This window comes from Mastacembelus armatus, chromosome 18 (assembly GCF_900324485.2).
Source record: "Mastacembelus armatus chromosome 18, fMasArm1.2, whole genome shotgun sequence".
Taxonomy (NCBI): Eukaryota; Metazoa; Chordata; class Actinopteri; order Synbranchiformes; family Mastacembelidae; genus Mastacembelus; species Mastacembelus armatus.
The window spans coordinates 18972106-18986457 of NC_046650.1; the positions used below are offsets into that span (position 1 = coordinate 18972106).

At 43.3% G+C, this 14352-nt stretch overlaps 2 protein-coding genes across 7 annotated transcripts; both read left to right on the top strand.

The window, feature by feature from the left end:
* The first annotated feature begins 361 nt into the window (after window positions 1–361).
* LOC113140690 (RLA class II histocompatibility antigen, DP alpha-1 chain-like) lies at window positions 362–4393 on the top strand. 3 transcript variants are annotated; one of them, XM_026324626.1, is made up of 4 exons: window positions 362–501; window positions 580–828; window positions 2745–3029; window positions 3315–4393. In XM_026324626.1, the coding sequence occupies exons 1-4, from the start codon at window positions 429–431 to the stop codon at window positions 3413–3415; spliced, it is 708 nt and encodes a 235-aa protein (XP_026180411.1). In that variant the 5' UTR covers window positions 362–428; the 3' UTR covers window positions 3416–4393. The 3 variants fall into 3 exon arrangements, with proteins under 3 accessions (XP_026180411.1, XP_026180402.1, XP_026180421.1); XM_026324617.1 differs by having other exon boundaries at window positions 3359–3608; XM_026324636.1 differs by having other exon boundaries at window positions 400–501; window positions 607–828; window positions 3359–3608.
* Window positions 4394–5176: 783 nt separating this feature from the next.
* Window positions 5177–10517, top strand: LOC113140522 (H-2 class II histocompatibility antigen, E-S beta chain-like). Of its 4 annotated transcripts, none has more exons than XM_026324384.1 (6): window positions 5217–5286; window positions 7402–7674; window positions 8547–8760; window positions 8857–8924; window positions 10283–10396; window positions 10489–10517. In XM_026324384.1, exons 1-6 carry the CDS (start codon window positions 5232–5234, stop codon window positions 10500–10502), a joined length of 738 nt encoding a protein of 245 aa, XP_026180169.1. In that variant the 5' UTR covers window positions 5217–5231; the 3' UTR covers window positions 10503–10517. The 4 variants fall into 4 exon arrangements, with proteins under 4 accessions (XP_026180193.1, XP_026180169.1, XP_026180179.1 ...); XM_026324394.1 differs by lacking the exon at window positions 10489–10517 and adding an exon at window positions 5417–5485 and having other exon boundaries at window positions 10283–10443; XM_026324403.1 differs by lacking the exon at window positions 10489–10517 and adding an exon at window positions 6216–6281 and having other exon boundaries at window positions 10283–10443.
* The last annotated feature ends 3835 nt before the right edge of the window (window positions 10518–14352 follow it).

A 14352-nucleotide genomic window follows, 5' to 3' on the forward strand; every position in this document is an offset into this window, starting at 1 on the left:
GAGCTGGGTTCCAGAGCCCAGGCTGTGTGTGGAGGTGAGCCCAACTATCTCTAGTCGGTACCGCTCGACCTCCCGCACAAGCTCAGGCTCCTTCCCCCCAGTGAGGTGACATTCCATGTCCCTAAAGCCAGTTTCAGCATCCAGGGATCAGGTCGCCGAGGTCCCCGTCCTCGACCACTGCCCCATCCACTAAGCACCGGCCCTTTATGGATCCTCCTGCGGGTGGTGGGTCCACAGAAGGGCTGATTATTGATCTCCAGGTGTGTGTGATGAAGCCTCAGGTGTGTGCAGCAGCTGCTGCTGTATCTACCTGGTAACCGGTGATGTCATGTGGTCTCTGCGCTGTGATTGGCTGCTGTGTGAGCAAGAGCTGAGCAGTCAGTTCCTGAGAGTCTTCCTCACAGACTCAGTCTGAGTCACAGACACTGATGATGATGATGAAGGTGAAGGTGTCAGAGCTGGTCCTGGTCCTCTCCTGGGTCCTCTGTGTCTCTGCTGAAGGTAAGAGTCTGTTTACAGTCTGGACTCAACAACAAACAAACAAACAAACAGTTTGTGATCAGGTTCCTTCTGTTTCAGTTCAACATGAGAACATTTATATCTCAGGCTGTTCAGACTCTGATGGAGAGCAGATGTACGGACTGGATGGTGAAGAGCTGTGGTACGCTGACTTTGTCAACAAGAGAGGAGTTTACCCTCTGCCCAGTTTTTCAAATTCTTTCAGATATGAGGAAGGAGTTTATGAAGCAGCTGTGGCTGATGAACATACCTGCAAATTAAACCTGAACCTTGCTCTTCGTGGAATGAAGGACTACCCAATGGAAAATGGTAAAAACAAACATAAGCAGAATATATATAACATATAAGCATAAACATTTTTCTGTCACTTCTATTTAACTATATAAACCGTAGGAGAGTTTGCGTTGACATTGGATGAAGTAATTAGATCAAAAGGTGAAGAACTCAAATTTCCACACTAAGATCAACTTTTAAATACAACACACTACTAAAATTATGTCATTCATTTTTTTTTATATAGTTAAAAAAATTTTGTTTAGATAAAGAAAAAATGATTTTGATCCTAAAATGTCACTGTTGATATTTTAAAACTGAACCTCAGGAGTTTCAGTCCAGGTTTTTTAAGCAGAGGGACGATCATAGCGTTAAAACACCCTGAGAAATGTGGAAAATGATTTTTAAATAACCAAATAGAATTTCTATCTGACGGGCCAAATTAAATGCCTCATGACTTTGTACAGGTGAACAGTTTAAACGTACCTGACACCTGTAGTTCACTGTGAACATACGTTTACTGAGCCGCTCAGTGCAGCCAACTACATCAGTTACCTGACGTCACTCCTAAACTCTACAGGTGTCGTCACATGACAGGCTGTACCTGCAGATGCTGTGAGGAAAACTCACTAGCCTCAGTAACTAACAGTCTGAACAACAGTTAAAATGACCAGTGTGATGCAAACAGTAAAGTGCTGACGATAGTGACTGAGGAAAAATCAGAGGATCACAAGTTTACAGCTCTTCCTGACAGACCAGATATCACAAGAAAAAAAATGAGTTAACTCCACAGCTACTGAGAATATAGAAGCAAAAATCTACGTTTCATTTCTCAGTTTTCTTGGTTCAAGTCAGTTTCATCACTTTAGGTCCATTTTGATTTTTCCTGTAACCTCCAAAAAAGCAGATGTTGCCTTCCAACATTCAGCACTGACAAAGGCCCAACCTTCTCCGGTGTATTCAGTGCATTTACACTGTTACAGCCAAACAACTTTCAAACCATATGTGATATGTCTGTGAAGATGCTCAGTTGTCCAGGTGAAGTTATCTAGAGGTTGAGTCATGGCAACTGGACTAAGGTGAAGCTATTTGGGTGAGTAGTGAAACTTTTCGACCTAAAAACTAGAAGTCCAGTTGTCATGGCTCAACCTCTAGATTTACGGTATTAAAACTCCAGTGTGTTTAGATCTTGAATCAGTACAGGTAGTGACTGACGGTTTACTGTGGCTCTATGTGTTCACCGCTAACACTGTTCAGTAGTCAAACCTGCACAATCTCATACAAACCGTGGATGTACAAAGGAGAACATGCACACTCTAAAACATTACTGGCCATAGAAATGACAAACTACTGCCCTGACTTACTTCCTGTTGGCTCCCGGACCACATGCATCTGGTAAAATAAAAATAATGAAAAATCTCTTCTAGACTTTCCAGTATATTGGAGGCAATGGATCAAATCAAAAGAGTCCACATATACTCCTCCACTTTTTCCAGTTCGATTCCTGCTGCCTGTGGACTTTGGAAAGACTATTAATCAGGCTGTAGAGATAAATAAATTCAAACTTAGTCAATCACATCACTGCTCTGTTAACTTGGATGTTAGCAATGACATAATATACGTTTCTTAAGAGCAATTTAGCATCATGTCCACACTGAGCAGCTGTTTTCAATGTCGACAGTTTGCCTCCTATATTTCCTGCAGCAGCTCAAAACCTTTGCACTTTCTGGCACAAACGTTGAGATATAGCCATTAGCTAACATTAGCTAACACGTTTGCTGTACCTGCCTGCATGTAACTGGCTCCGCCCTCCTCATTGACAGACAAAGAGCACAAAGAGCACATATGCATGTTTTATACAGTGTGACAAACAACTTTTCAATTGTGGGGACCATAAATTGATATATTAGTTAAACTCTTGACATAATGATCTGACCCATGTGTCTGTTCAGATCCTCCTTCCAGTCCGATCATCTACAGCAGAGACGACGTCGAGCTGGACCAGCAGAACACCCTGATCTGTCATGTGACTGGTTTTTATCCTGCTCCTGTAAAGATCCACTGGACCAAGAACGGACAGAACGTGACTGAAGGAACCAGCATCGACGTTCCCTTCCCCAACAAAGACGGTTCCTTCAGACAGACCTCCAGACTGGAGTTCACACCACAGCTGGGAGACGTTTACAGCTGCACAGTGGATCATCCAGCTCTGGACCAGCCCCTAACCAGGATCTGGGGTGAGACCACTTTATTTATAGTCACGTCATGAACATTTGGTTAGTGACATAACTGAAGCCTTTGTTTTCTGCCTCCAGATGTGGAACTGGTTTTAATGTCTGTGAAGATTCTCAGTCATCCAGGTGAAATTATCTACAGGTTGAGTCATGGCAACTGGACTTTCAGTTTTTAGGTCCAAACGTTTCACCACCCATCCAAGTAGCTTCATCAGTCTGAGAAAAAGCTGGACTGGAACCTCCACTTTATCTCCCAGGTTAACATGTCTCTGTGTTTTCTGTGTCCAGATGTGGAGCTGATGTTGACGTCTCTGTGTGTTTTCTGTCTCCAGATGTGGAGGTCCAGCAGCCCAGTGTTGGACCTGCAGTGTTCTGTGGACTGGGTCTGACTGTGGGTCTGCTTGGTGTGGCAGCTGGAACCTTCTTCCTCATCAAAGGAAACGAGTGCAGCTGATTGGTCGGAGCTGATGATGTCATCAGGATTGTATATAAAGTTTTTGCATAGAGACAAATCAGAATGTGCAGCTGGTTATTAAAATATCACTGAGTTGTCTTGGCCTTCAGAGACAATCTCAGGCTGATGCTCAATGAAAAATAAAACCATCAGTTATCAATTTATTTTTTGTATGTATGACATGACATGCATATGCACTCTGAGAGCAAAGTGGTCTCTTGGGATAATATGGTACTATGAGGTCTTCAAAGTATGAAGGAGCTTGATCATGAAGGGATTTGTATGTAATAAACTGACTCAGTCTGACCCAGAGTTGGGACTTGATTGTTTTGGTGTATAGTGTCCAGAAGAGAAGTCAAACAGTTTGTGACCAGGATGTGAGGGGTCTGCAGAAAACTTCTCTACCCTCCTCTTGACCTCTGAGGTGTACAAGTCCTTGATTGAGGGCAGGTTGGAGTCCTGTTAAGCCTATTTCTGTCGTGAACAGACTTGATGGACCCTTGTAGATAATAAGGATAAAGTCTGTTAATGAAAATACTGTGAACCAGAACTGACACAGAGATTAAATTTAAAACCACTTGCCCATAGGCAGAGTTTGACAGCAGGGACAACCCTGCTCCAACTGTTCCACTGTGTGTTGCACATAGAGCAACAGAACAGCGCCAAACACAGCACAGCAGGAAGATGTTGGGCTGGTCCAGGGCTGCTCCTGGCTGTTCCTTTCAATTTGATGATGGTGGAACTAGCACCTATAAGTTCACTTATAGTTGCACACTTCACAGTATACCAGAGTGTGGGAGGCTGGCCTACTATTGTGTGTGTTCACATTGTTCCTTCTGTTGTGTGTCTGTAGCAGTGTATGTGTTATTATACTGTATCATCCTGTGTTGTATTAAATGATGTTGTTGACTGATTTGTAGCTGCAGCCTGAGTGGACCTGCTGGTGTGAGGAAACTTTCTTTGAACCTTCAAAACAAAAGAACATTATTAAAAAGGCAAATTTGTCATAGTTCCTGTCCAGGCCTGTGCTGCTGCTGTAGTGCAAAGTACAAATTAGGGGGAAAGTAATATACTCAAAGTTTACCAATACATCCATCCATCATCTGTACCCCCTTATTCCTAATCAGGGTCCCAGGGATCTGCTGGAGCCTATCCCAGCTCTCTTTGGGTGAAAGGCAGGGGTCCACCCTGGACAGGTCACCAGCCCATCACAGGGCCTGGTTTACTAGCAAAGTATATAAGTATATTTAAGCAAAATAAGTATATTTAAGTATACTTTTATAAACTGAAAAGTTTGGGAGTCTTATGTGACCAGCAAACTAACAGTATTTAGTAGGGTACAAGTATATAACTAGTACCTGTGTACTCAAAAGTTTACTACTCTTACACCTAAAATAAACTTTGTGTACTTTTATAAACTAAAAGTGGTCCAATTTATTCCCAATGTTCAAATAGTACATTAATATTAATATACTTTGGACCTAAAGTGTACCTGGGAAATATACTCTAACTTTATTTAAGTTTACTTAAAATATACTTTAAATATACATTTTTTAAGGGAAAACATGGATATAAATTACAACTTTATCAATACCAAAATCTACTATTAAGATTTTTGTTAACATATACCTATGCCTTCATCAGACTGTGAGAGTCGTCTGCCTGGTAACAGCTGATGCTGCATCATGTGACATGTCTCTTGTTTTTAGAGCAGCTGAGTCAGACTGAGTCAGTGAAGGGACCAGAGGAACATGGCTTCATCCTTTCTCAGCTTCTCCCTGCTCTTCCTGGCTGTCTACACAGCAGGTAGGATCAATACTCTGATCACTGATCAATACACACTGTTAAACTTCATCGCTGTCTACACAGCAGGTAGGATCAATACTCTGATCACTGATCAATACACGCTGGTTACACTTCATCGCTGTCTACACAGCAGGTAGGATCAATACACTGATCACTGATCAATACACACTGTTACACTTCATCGCTGTCTACACAGCAGGTAGGATCAATACTCTGATCACTGATCAATACACACTGGTTACACTTCATCGCTGTCTACACAGCAGGTAGGATCAATACACTGATCACCGATCAATACACGCTGGTTACACTTCATCGCTGTCTACACAGCAGGTAGGATCAATACTCTGATCACCGATCAATACACACTGTTACACTTCATCGCTGTCTACACAGCAGGTAGGATCAATACACTGATCACCGATCAATACACGCTGGTTACACTTCATCGCTGTCTACACAGCAGGTAGGATCAATACTCTGATCACCGATCAATACACACTGTTACACTTCATCGCTGTCTACACAGCAGGTAGGATCAATACTCTGATCACCGATCAATACACACTGTTACACTTCATCACTGTCTACACAGCAGGTAGGATCAATACACTGATCACCGATCAATACACACTGTTACACTTCATCACTGTCTACACAGCAGGTAGGATCAATACACTGATCACCGATCAATACACACTGGTTACACTTCATCACTGTCTACACAGCAGGTAGGATCAATACTCTGATCACCGATCAATACACACTGTTACACTTCATCACTGTCTACACAGCAGGTAGGATCAATACTCTGATCACCGATCAATACACACTGTTACACTTCATCACTGTCTACACAGCAGGTAGGATCAATACTCTGATCACCAATCAATACACACTGTTACACTTCATCGCTGTCTACACAGCAGGTAGGATCAATACACTGATCACCGATCAATACACACTGTTACACTTCATCGCTGTCTACACAGCAGGTAGGATCAATACTCTGATCACCGATCAATACACACTGTTACACTTCATCGCTGTCTACACAGCAGGTAGGATCAATACACTGATGACCGATCAATACACACTGTTACACTTCATCGCTGTCTACACAGCAGGTAGGATCAATACTCTGATCACCGATCAATACACACTGGTTACACTTCATCACTGTCTACACAGCAGGTAGGATCAATACTCTGATCACCGATCAATACACACTGTTACACTTCATCACTGTCTACACAGCAGGTAGGATCAATACTCTGATCACCGATCAATACACACTGTTACACTTCATCACTGTCTAGACAGCAGGTAGGATCAATACACTGATCACCGATCAATACACACTGTTACACTTCATCACTGTCTGCACAGCAGGTAGGATCAATACACTGATCACCGATCAATACACACTGTTACACTTCATCGCTGTCTACACAGCAGGTAGGATCAATACTCTGATCACCGATCAATACACACTGTTACACTTCATCGCTGTCTACACAGCAGGTAGGATCAATACACTGATGACCGATCAATACACACTGTTACACTTCATCGCTGTCTACACAGCAGGTAGAATCAATACTCTGATCACCGATCAATACACACTGGTTACACTTCATCACTGTCTACACAGCAGGTAGGATCAATACTCTGATCACCGATCAATACACACTGTTACACTTCATCACTGTCTACACAGCAGGTAGGATCAATACTCTGATCACCGATCAATACACACTGTTACACTTCATCACTGTCTACACAGCAGGTAGGATCAATACACTGATCACCGATCAATACACACTGTTACACTTCATCACTGTCTACACAGCAGGTAGGATCAATACACTGATCACCGATCAATACACACTGTTACACTTCATCGCTGTCTACACAGCAGGTAGGATCAATACTCTGATCACCGATCAATACACACTGTTACACTTCATCGCTGTCTACACAGCAGGTAGGATCAATACTCTGATCACCGATCAATACACACTGTTACACTTCATCACTGTCTACACAGCAGGTAGGATCAATACACTGATCACCGATCAATAATTTGATCACTGACTGTTCTCTGTTCCTCAGATGGATTTCGGAATTTTTTCTTGTACCGTTGTCTCTTTAACTCGTCTGAGCTGAACGACATCGAGTTCATCTTGTCTTGGTATTTCAACAAACTGGAAATCACCAGGTTCAGCAGCAGTTTGGGTAAATTTGTTGGATACACTGAGTTTGGAGTCAAACAGGCCGATCACTTCAACAACCTTCCTGCATATCTGAGCAGGATGAGAGCTGCAAAGACCAGATACTGCAAACCCAACAGTGACATTTGGTACCAAGAGTTTCTGACTAAATCAGGTGAGTTTGTGTCACATGGTCAGATTTTCATGTCAAGTCTTTATCAATACAAACACTGATCAATGTGTCTGATCAGACTCGATCAGGTTCAATTAACAAACATGGTGAAAACATTTGAGTTTGTTTCACATTCAAATGAAACTGTTTATTGAAATATTGATTATTGATTATTGGTCAGGGACCAACAGAAATTATATCAGTGTAAACATCAGATTGTTGGTAAATAATCAGTTTATTAATTATATCAAACATCATCAGTGATTATTGATCAATGTGGATTTAACTGAAACAGACCAGAGTCTCTGTCTCCACCTGCTGGTGAAACTAGTGAATTAATGTTTTTTAAATTTTAGAGAAAACACATAAAAATATTCTGACTGTTCCTGTTTAAACAAATAAATAATAATAATTAATAAGTCACCTTGAAATGTGTAAAAATCAAATCATTGATCAATGATTTTTAATGATTTTTTCCCTCAGTTTTTCTCTCTGCTGGACATTTCTTAATTTTTATTGTGAAATAAGAAAAATTATAATAGTTCTGCATATTTATATATTAATTACATAATATATTTATATTTTCATTGAAGATTTATTTTATCATCATCTCACAGTGAGAACAAGCTGTTAAATATTTGACTATAACAGATTTATTACTTTGTGTCTAAAATCTGAACCAGAAGAAAAAGTTAAAACTGTTCAGTCAAACATGTCAAACTAAACGAATAAAACCAGGGTAAAAAAAATAAAAGCAAAGTAAAATGGAGATCAGTATTGGACGATACAGCTTTCAGCGATCAGTGATCAATGATATTTGTAAATTATTAATAATTAAAATATTAATAATGCTCGTCATAACGTCTGTGTTCCAGTTCAGCCCTACGTGGTGCTGTACTCTACGACCCCCCCTGCTGGGAAACATCCGGCCATGTTGGTCTGCAGCGTCTTCGACTTCTACCCCAAACGGATCAGAGTGAGCTGGACCAGAGACGGACAGGAAGTCTCCTCTGATGTCACTTCCACTGATGAGCTGGCAGACGCTGATTGGTACTACCAGGTCCACTCCCACCTGGAGTACACACCTAGGTCAGTCCAGGTTCAGATCCACATCCAGTCTGGTCCAGTCTGGTCCAGGTGGATGAGCAGTGAGACAGAAACAGTGATGTGTTTGTGTTGAAACAGGTCTGGAGAGAAGATCTCCTGTGTGGTGGAGCACGCCAGCCTGAACAAACCTCTGGTTACGGACTGGGGTAAATACCTGCCTGTGTCTACACCTGTCTGTCTACACCTGTCTGTGTCTCATCTCTGTGTCTACACCTGTCTGTGTCTCATCTCTGTGTCTACACCTGTCTGTGTCTTCACCTGTCTGTGTCTACACCTGTCTGTGTCTCATCTCTGTGTCTACACCTGTCTGTGTCTCATCTGTCTCTCTCTATGCCTGTCTGTGTCTCACCTGTCTGTTTCTACCCGTCTGTCTACACTTGTCTGTCTCACCTGTCTGTGTCTTGTCTGTGTCTACACCTGTCTGTGTCTCATCTGTCTCTCTCTATGCCTGTCTGTCTCACCTGTCTGTTTCTACCCGTCTGTCTACACCTGTCTGCCTCACCTGTCTGTGTCTACGCCTGTCTGTCTACACCTGTCTGTGTCTCGTCTGTCTGTCTACACCTGTCTGTGTCTCGTCTGTCTGTGTCTATGCCTGTCTGTGTGTCACCTGTCTATGTCTTGTCTGTCTGTGTCTACGCCTGTCTGTCTACACCTGTCTGTGTCTCGTCTGTCTGTGTGTCACCTGTCTGTGTCTTGTCTGTCTGTCTCTCAATGGTCTGTCTCTATGCCTGTCTGTGTCTCACCTGTCTGTTTCTACCCGTCTGTCTACACCTGTCTGTCTCACCTGTCTGTCTTGTCTGTCTGTGTCTATGCCTGTCTGTCTACACCTGTCTGTGTCTCACCTGTCTGTCTACACCTGTCTGTGTCTCACCTGTCTGTCTACACCTATCTGTGTTTCTGCCTGTCTATGTCTCCGCCTGTCTGTCTACACCTGTCTGTGTCTCACCTGTCTGTGTCTACGCCTGTCTGTGTCCCACCTGTCTGTCTATACCTGTTTGTGTCTCGTCTCTCTGTGTCTCACCTGTCTGTGTCTCCGCCTGTCTGTGCCTACACCGGTCTGTCTCACCTCTCTGTTTCTCACCTGTCTGTCTTGTGTGTCTGTCTCAGCTGTCTGTCTATACCTGTCTGTGTCTCGTCTCTCTGTCTCGCCTATCTGTGTCTATGCCTGTCTGTGTCTCGTCTCTGTGTCTCATCTGTCTGTGCCTCGTTTGTCTGTGTCTCACCTGTCTGTGTCTCACCTGTCTGTGTCTTGTCTTGTCTGTGTCTACGCCTGTCTGTCTACACCTGCCTGTGTCTTGTCTGTCTGTGTCTCACCTGTATGTCTACACCTGTCTGTGTCTCACCTATCTGTGTCTCGTCTCTGTGTCTCGTTTGTCTGTGTCTCCTCCTGTCTGTCTCTACACCTGTCTGTGTCTTACCTGTCTGTGTCTACACCTGTCTGTGTCTCAACTGTCTGTCTCTACACCTGTCTGTGTCTCACCTGTCTGTGTCTCTCTGTCCTCAGATCCGTCCCTACCTGAGTCAGAGAGAAACAAAATCGCCATTGGAGTCTCAGGACTGATCCTGGGTCTGATCTTATGTCTGGCTGGATTCATCTACTACAGGAGGAAGGCCAGAGGTCAGAGCACCTGGACCTGATTCAAAACCAGTCCATATAGTTTTGATGATGTGGTGTCTCGTTGCTGACTCTGTCCTTTTCTCTTACAACAGGATCCTGGTTTTGACTGACTGATGCTGGACCTGATCCTGGACCATTTGCTGCTTCAACTTGTTTCTGTTTCAGGCTCAGCAAACCGTCAATGATGCTGCTGATCTGAACCCGATCCTGTTCAGGACAGTCAGAGTAAACTGTCCTGGATCAGATTTAGTCTGGACTGCATCAGCTGGATCTGGACTCTGACGCTTTACTGTGTAAAACCAATATTTTGGTTTAAATATCTGCTTCTCTAAACAAACTGAGTAATTCTGGGTTTGTGGATGATTATGGGCTTGTAGGTTGTGTGATTGTCAGACTGATGGATTTTTCCTGCTCTGGGAGGTTTTCCAACCACAGTACACCTCCAGAAACCAGTTGGACTCTGTTTATTTATTGTTTATTATTATTGTTTATTATTTATTGTTTATTATTCTGTTCATATTGTTCTGGATTAGTCTCAGGCCAACACTGACTGGAACCGGCTCCAGTTTACACCAGCAGATAAACCTGGTTGCACCAGTTCTGGTGAATCATAAACCACAACTGATTCAAACATGAGTGAAAACCTGTGTTAGAGAAATTCTTACATTCACTTCTGAATGGGGCCTATTGTGCATTGTAGAAATATGATTGTTGCTCTCAGTGAGCACAGTTTGCTCTGACCTTGACTATTTGATAAGGGCCCAGATGTCTTTCTGTGTGAAACCACCTCCTTTTGTGTTTCCATGAAAACTGATGTGTTAGGCTGCAAGCAGCCAGTGATCCTCATGCTGTACCAAGGTGCTGTGTGACTGTTGCTCCTTGAAAGTAAAACTTCTATATGATCTGACCGAAGTTCGTCCTCTGAGTCTGTTTATTAAAGGATTTACCTAAGAACCAGTTTGTTTTGTAGAAAAACACAAAAAACACGTGACTCACAACAAACAAACATCACAGTAAATTAGAAATAACAGAGTCCAGATGTTCCAGATGTTTGACTCATAAAAAACACAGGACTAGTTCTTTCATGTCCTCGTTGTGTTTTATCATATTTTCCTGTGACAATAATTAACAGAGTAAGTTCAGGGTTTGTGGACCAGCTGTGGGTGTCAGGTCCATTTAAGTTGCTGATGTTGCTCAAACGTTACGAGAATTTCTCCTGAACAAAGTCAGTTAACTCGATTCAACATGTTGAGTCTGTGGTGGATCCATTTTATTAACCTGATGAACACAATAACCTGCTGTTAGCGACTGGTGACACATATGCAGCTCTGCCTCTGATTGGCTGCTGAGTTACCTGACGTGGCCTCGAGTCAGACGGTCACATGACTGCTGCCTCTGACTGTGGAGACGTTCACCTGTTGAGTTCATGAAGCTGCAAAGACACAAATATTTGACAGTTTCATGTGTTAAAGTCTTTTCCTTCATCCATGCAGTGGGTGAGAGGAGGGTCCCCCCTGGACAGATCAGCAGCCAATCACAGGGTTGACACACAGAGACACACACAATTTAGAGTCACCAACCAAATCTGCATGTGTTTGGACTGTGGGAGGAGAAAACCCACACAGACACAGGGACAACATGCAGACTCCACACAGAAAGGCCCCGGGTCCACCTGGGTTCAGACCCTAATCCTGACCTGCATGTGTTTGGACCGTGGGAGGAGAAAACCCACACAGACACAGGGACAACATGCAGACTCCACACAGAAAGGCCCCGGGTCCACCTGGGTTCAGACCCTAATCCTGACCTGCATGTGTTTGGACTGTGGGAGGAGAAAACCCACACAGACACAGGGACAACATGCAGACTCCACACAGAAAGGCCCCGGGTCCACCTGGGTTCAGACCCTAATCCTGACCTGCATGTGTTTGGACTGTGGGAGGAGAAAACCCACACAGACACAGGGACAACATGCAGACTCCACACAGAAAGGCCCCGGGTCCACCTGGGTTCAGACCCTAATCCTGACCTGCATGTGTTTGGACTGTGGGAGGAGAAAACCCACACAGACACAGGGACCACATGCAGACTCCACACAGAAAGGCCCCGGGTCCACCTGGGTTCAGACCCTAATCCTGACCTGCATGTGTTTGGACTGTGGGAGGAGAAAACCCACACAGACACAGGGACAACATGCAGACTCCACACAGAAAGGCCCCTGGTCCACCTGGGTTCAGACCCATAACCTGCTGCTGGGAGGAGACAGTGCTAAATGCTGCCAGTCTGTTAAGGTCTTTCTGATGGACAGAATTAATCTAAGAAGTCGACAGGAAGCAGAACTCTTCCTTCCTGATCGTACCTGATCATTTGATACTGTGGGAGGATTTTCTGGAAACAAAATCTGAGTCACCTGAATGTGTGAACGGTCCAATGGGCCGACAGCATCAATCAAACCTGTAACAGAAGATAAGAAATAAAGAGACTGTTGTAAAGTAGCTCGACACTGTTTGTGCTGATCTGTGATTCATGTTACTGGTAATTTCACAGAAATTCTCCTGTGAAGACGAACAAAAACATTTTCAATGTCACATATAATATTATATAAAATAATAAAATATCTAATTATAATAATATTTACCATAATAATTTATAAAATCCACTTTTGTAATTTTGAACATCTGCTGTTGCACATTGAAACATGTCAGACACTAAAAACCTCAGACCATCAGGGGCCGGTCAGGACGTGACTGTGGAGCTGAGTCTTGGTAGAGTCATTTAACAATAACACATTTTATTTATACTTTACATTTGGACACCAACATGTCAAAGTGCTACAGCCTGATTCAAACCAAACCTACAGTCTAACATCAAACTAAAGAGCTTTTTGAAATAAAAACGTTTTAAGATGCTTTTTAAAAGACTCCACAGTCTGTGGTTCCCCCAGGTGGTCAGGCAGGACGTTCCACGACCGAGGACCAGCAGCCTGGAACGCCAAGTCTCCCATGGTGTGTAAGTTAGTTCTAACTGTAACCAGGTCTGGACCAGAACAGGTCCATGGTCACGTTGGACCCTCTGCCTTCATGGAACTGGGTCACATCTAAACTCATCAGGACAAATGGAAAGTCTCGGTTTCATCCACTAACTGGGTTTGTCAAACTAATTAAAACCAGTGAGTCCCAGTGGTGTTACTGGTCTACAACTGGCTCAGTCCCACTGATGGTTGGTGTTCACAGTCCAGCTGACAGGTGAGTGACGGAGCCACAGCTGCTGTTTGTCTCATTGTTTACGTCAATTAAACAAAAATGTTCTAATCAAAGTGTCAATCACCTGCTGAGGGAAACGTTTCTGCTCTTTGATCCACATTGTTCTTATTGTTTCCTGCTTCTGTTTCACCAAAACGAGGCCGCACCTGTAAACACACCTGTAAACACACCTGCATATCTACCTGTCCCTGACAGATCATATCATCAGTATCAGAGTTATGATCAGGACGGTTTTACCAGAATCATAACCACATTTTTATTTGTCGTTTCCTTGTGAACAGTGACGAGTTTATCATGACAACAGGAGCATGAGGGACTTTCTGAGCTGAATCCACCACAGAGCTGCAGCCCCAGGTGACCCCTCAGGTGTATCCACCTGCACCTTGACATCAGTGAGACACCTGATAATTTACTGGCTGAATTAAAACATGTTTAATTACGTTTAGTTCAAACCTGCAGTTGTTTGTTCAGACCTGAGCTGAAAATATGATTTTACCTTCTTGGCTTCATCGTCATTTATCATGTAGTCGACAGTTTGTCTCTGTTAGTTTAACATGAACTGTTTTCTAACCAGCTCGTCACCCACTGCTCCCTGTTCATCAGCAGGACGTTCACATTGAGACACCAGCTCATCGTCCTCACCGACAGACGTGCAGCATTGCATTGTGGGATTGTTAGCAGAGAGTGGCCGAC

Coding starts and splice junctions, on each gene's coding strand:
- LOC113140690 (XM_026324617.1), top strand. CDS start 429: ATGATGATGATGAAGGTGAAGGTGTCAGAGCTGGTCCTGGTCCTCTCC. Junction 829..2,744: donor GGACTACCCAATGGAAAATG/GTAAAAACAAAC, acceptor GTGTCTGTTCAG/ATCCTCCTTCCAGTCCGATC. Junction 3,030..3,358: donor GCCCCTAACCAGGATCTGGG/GTGAGACCACTT, acceptor TTCTGTCTCCAG/ATGTGGAGGTCCAGCAGCCC.
- LOC113140522 (XM_026324394.1), top strand. CDS start 5,232: ATGGCTTCATCCTTTCTCAGCTTCTCCCTGCTCTTCCTGGCTGTCTAC. Junction 5,287..5,416: donor CCTGGCTGTCTACACAGCAG/GTAGGATCAATA, acceptor CTGTCTACACAG/CAGGTAGGATCAATACACTG. Junction 7,675..8,546: donor AGAGTTTCTGACTAAATCAG/GTGAGTTTGTGT, acceptor TCTGTGTTCCAG/TTCAGCCCTACGTGGTGCTG.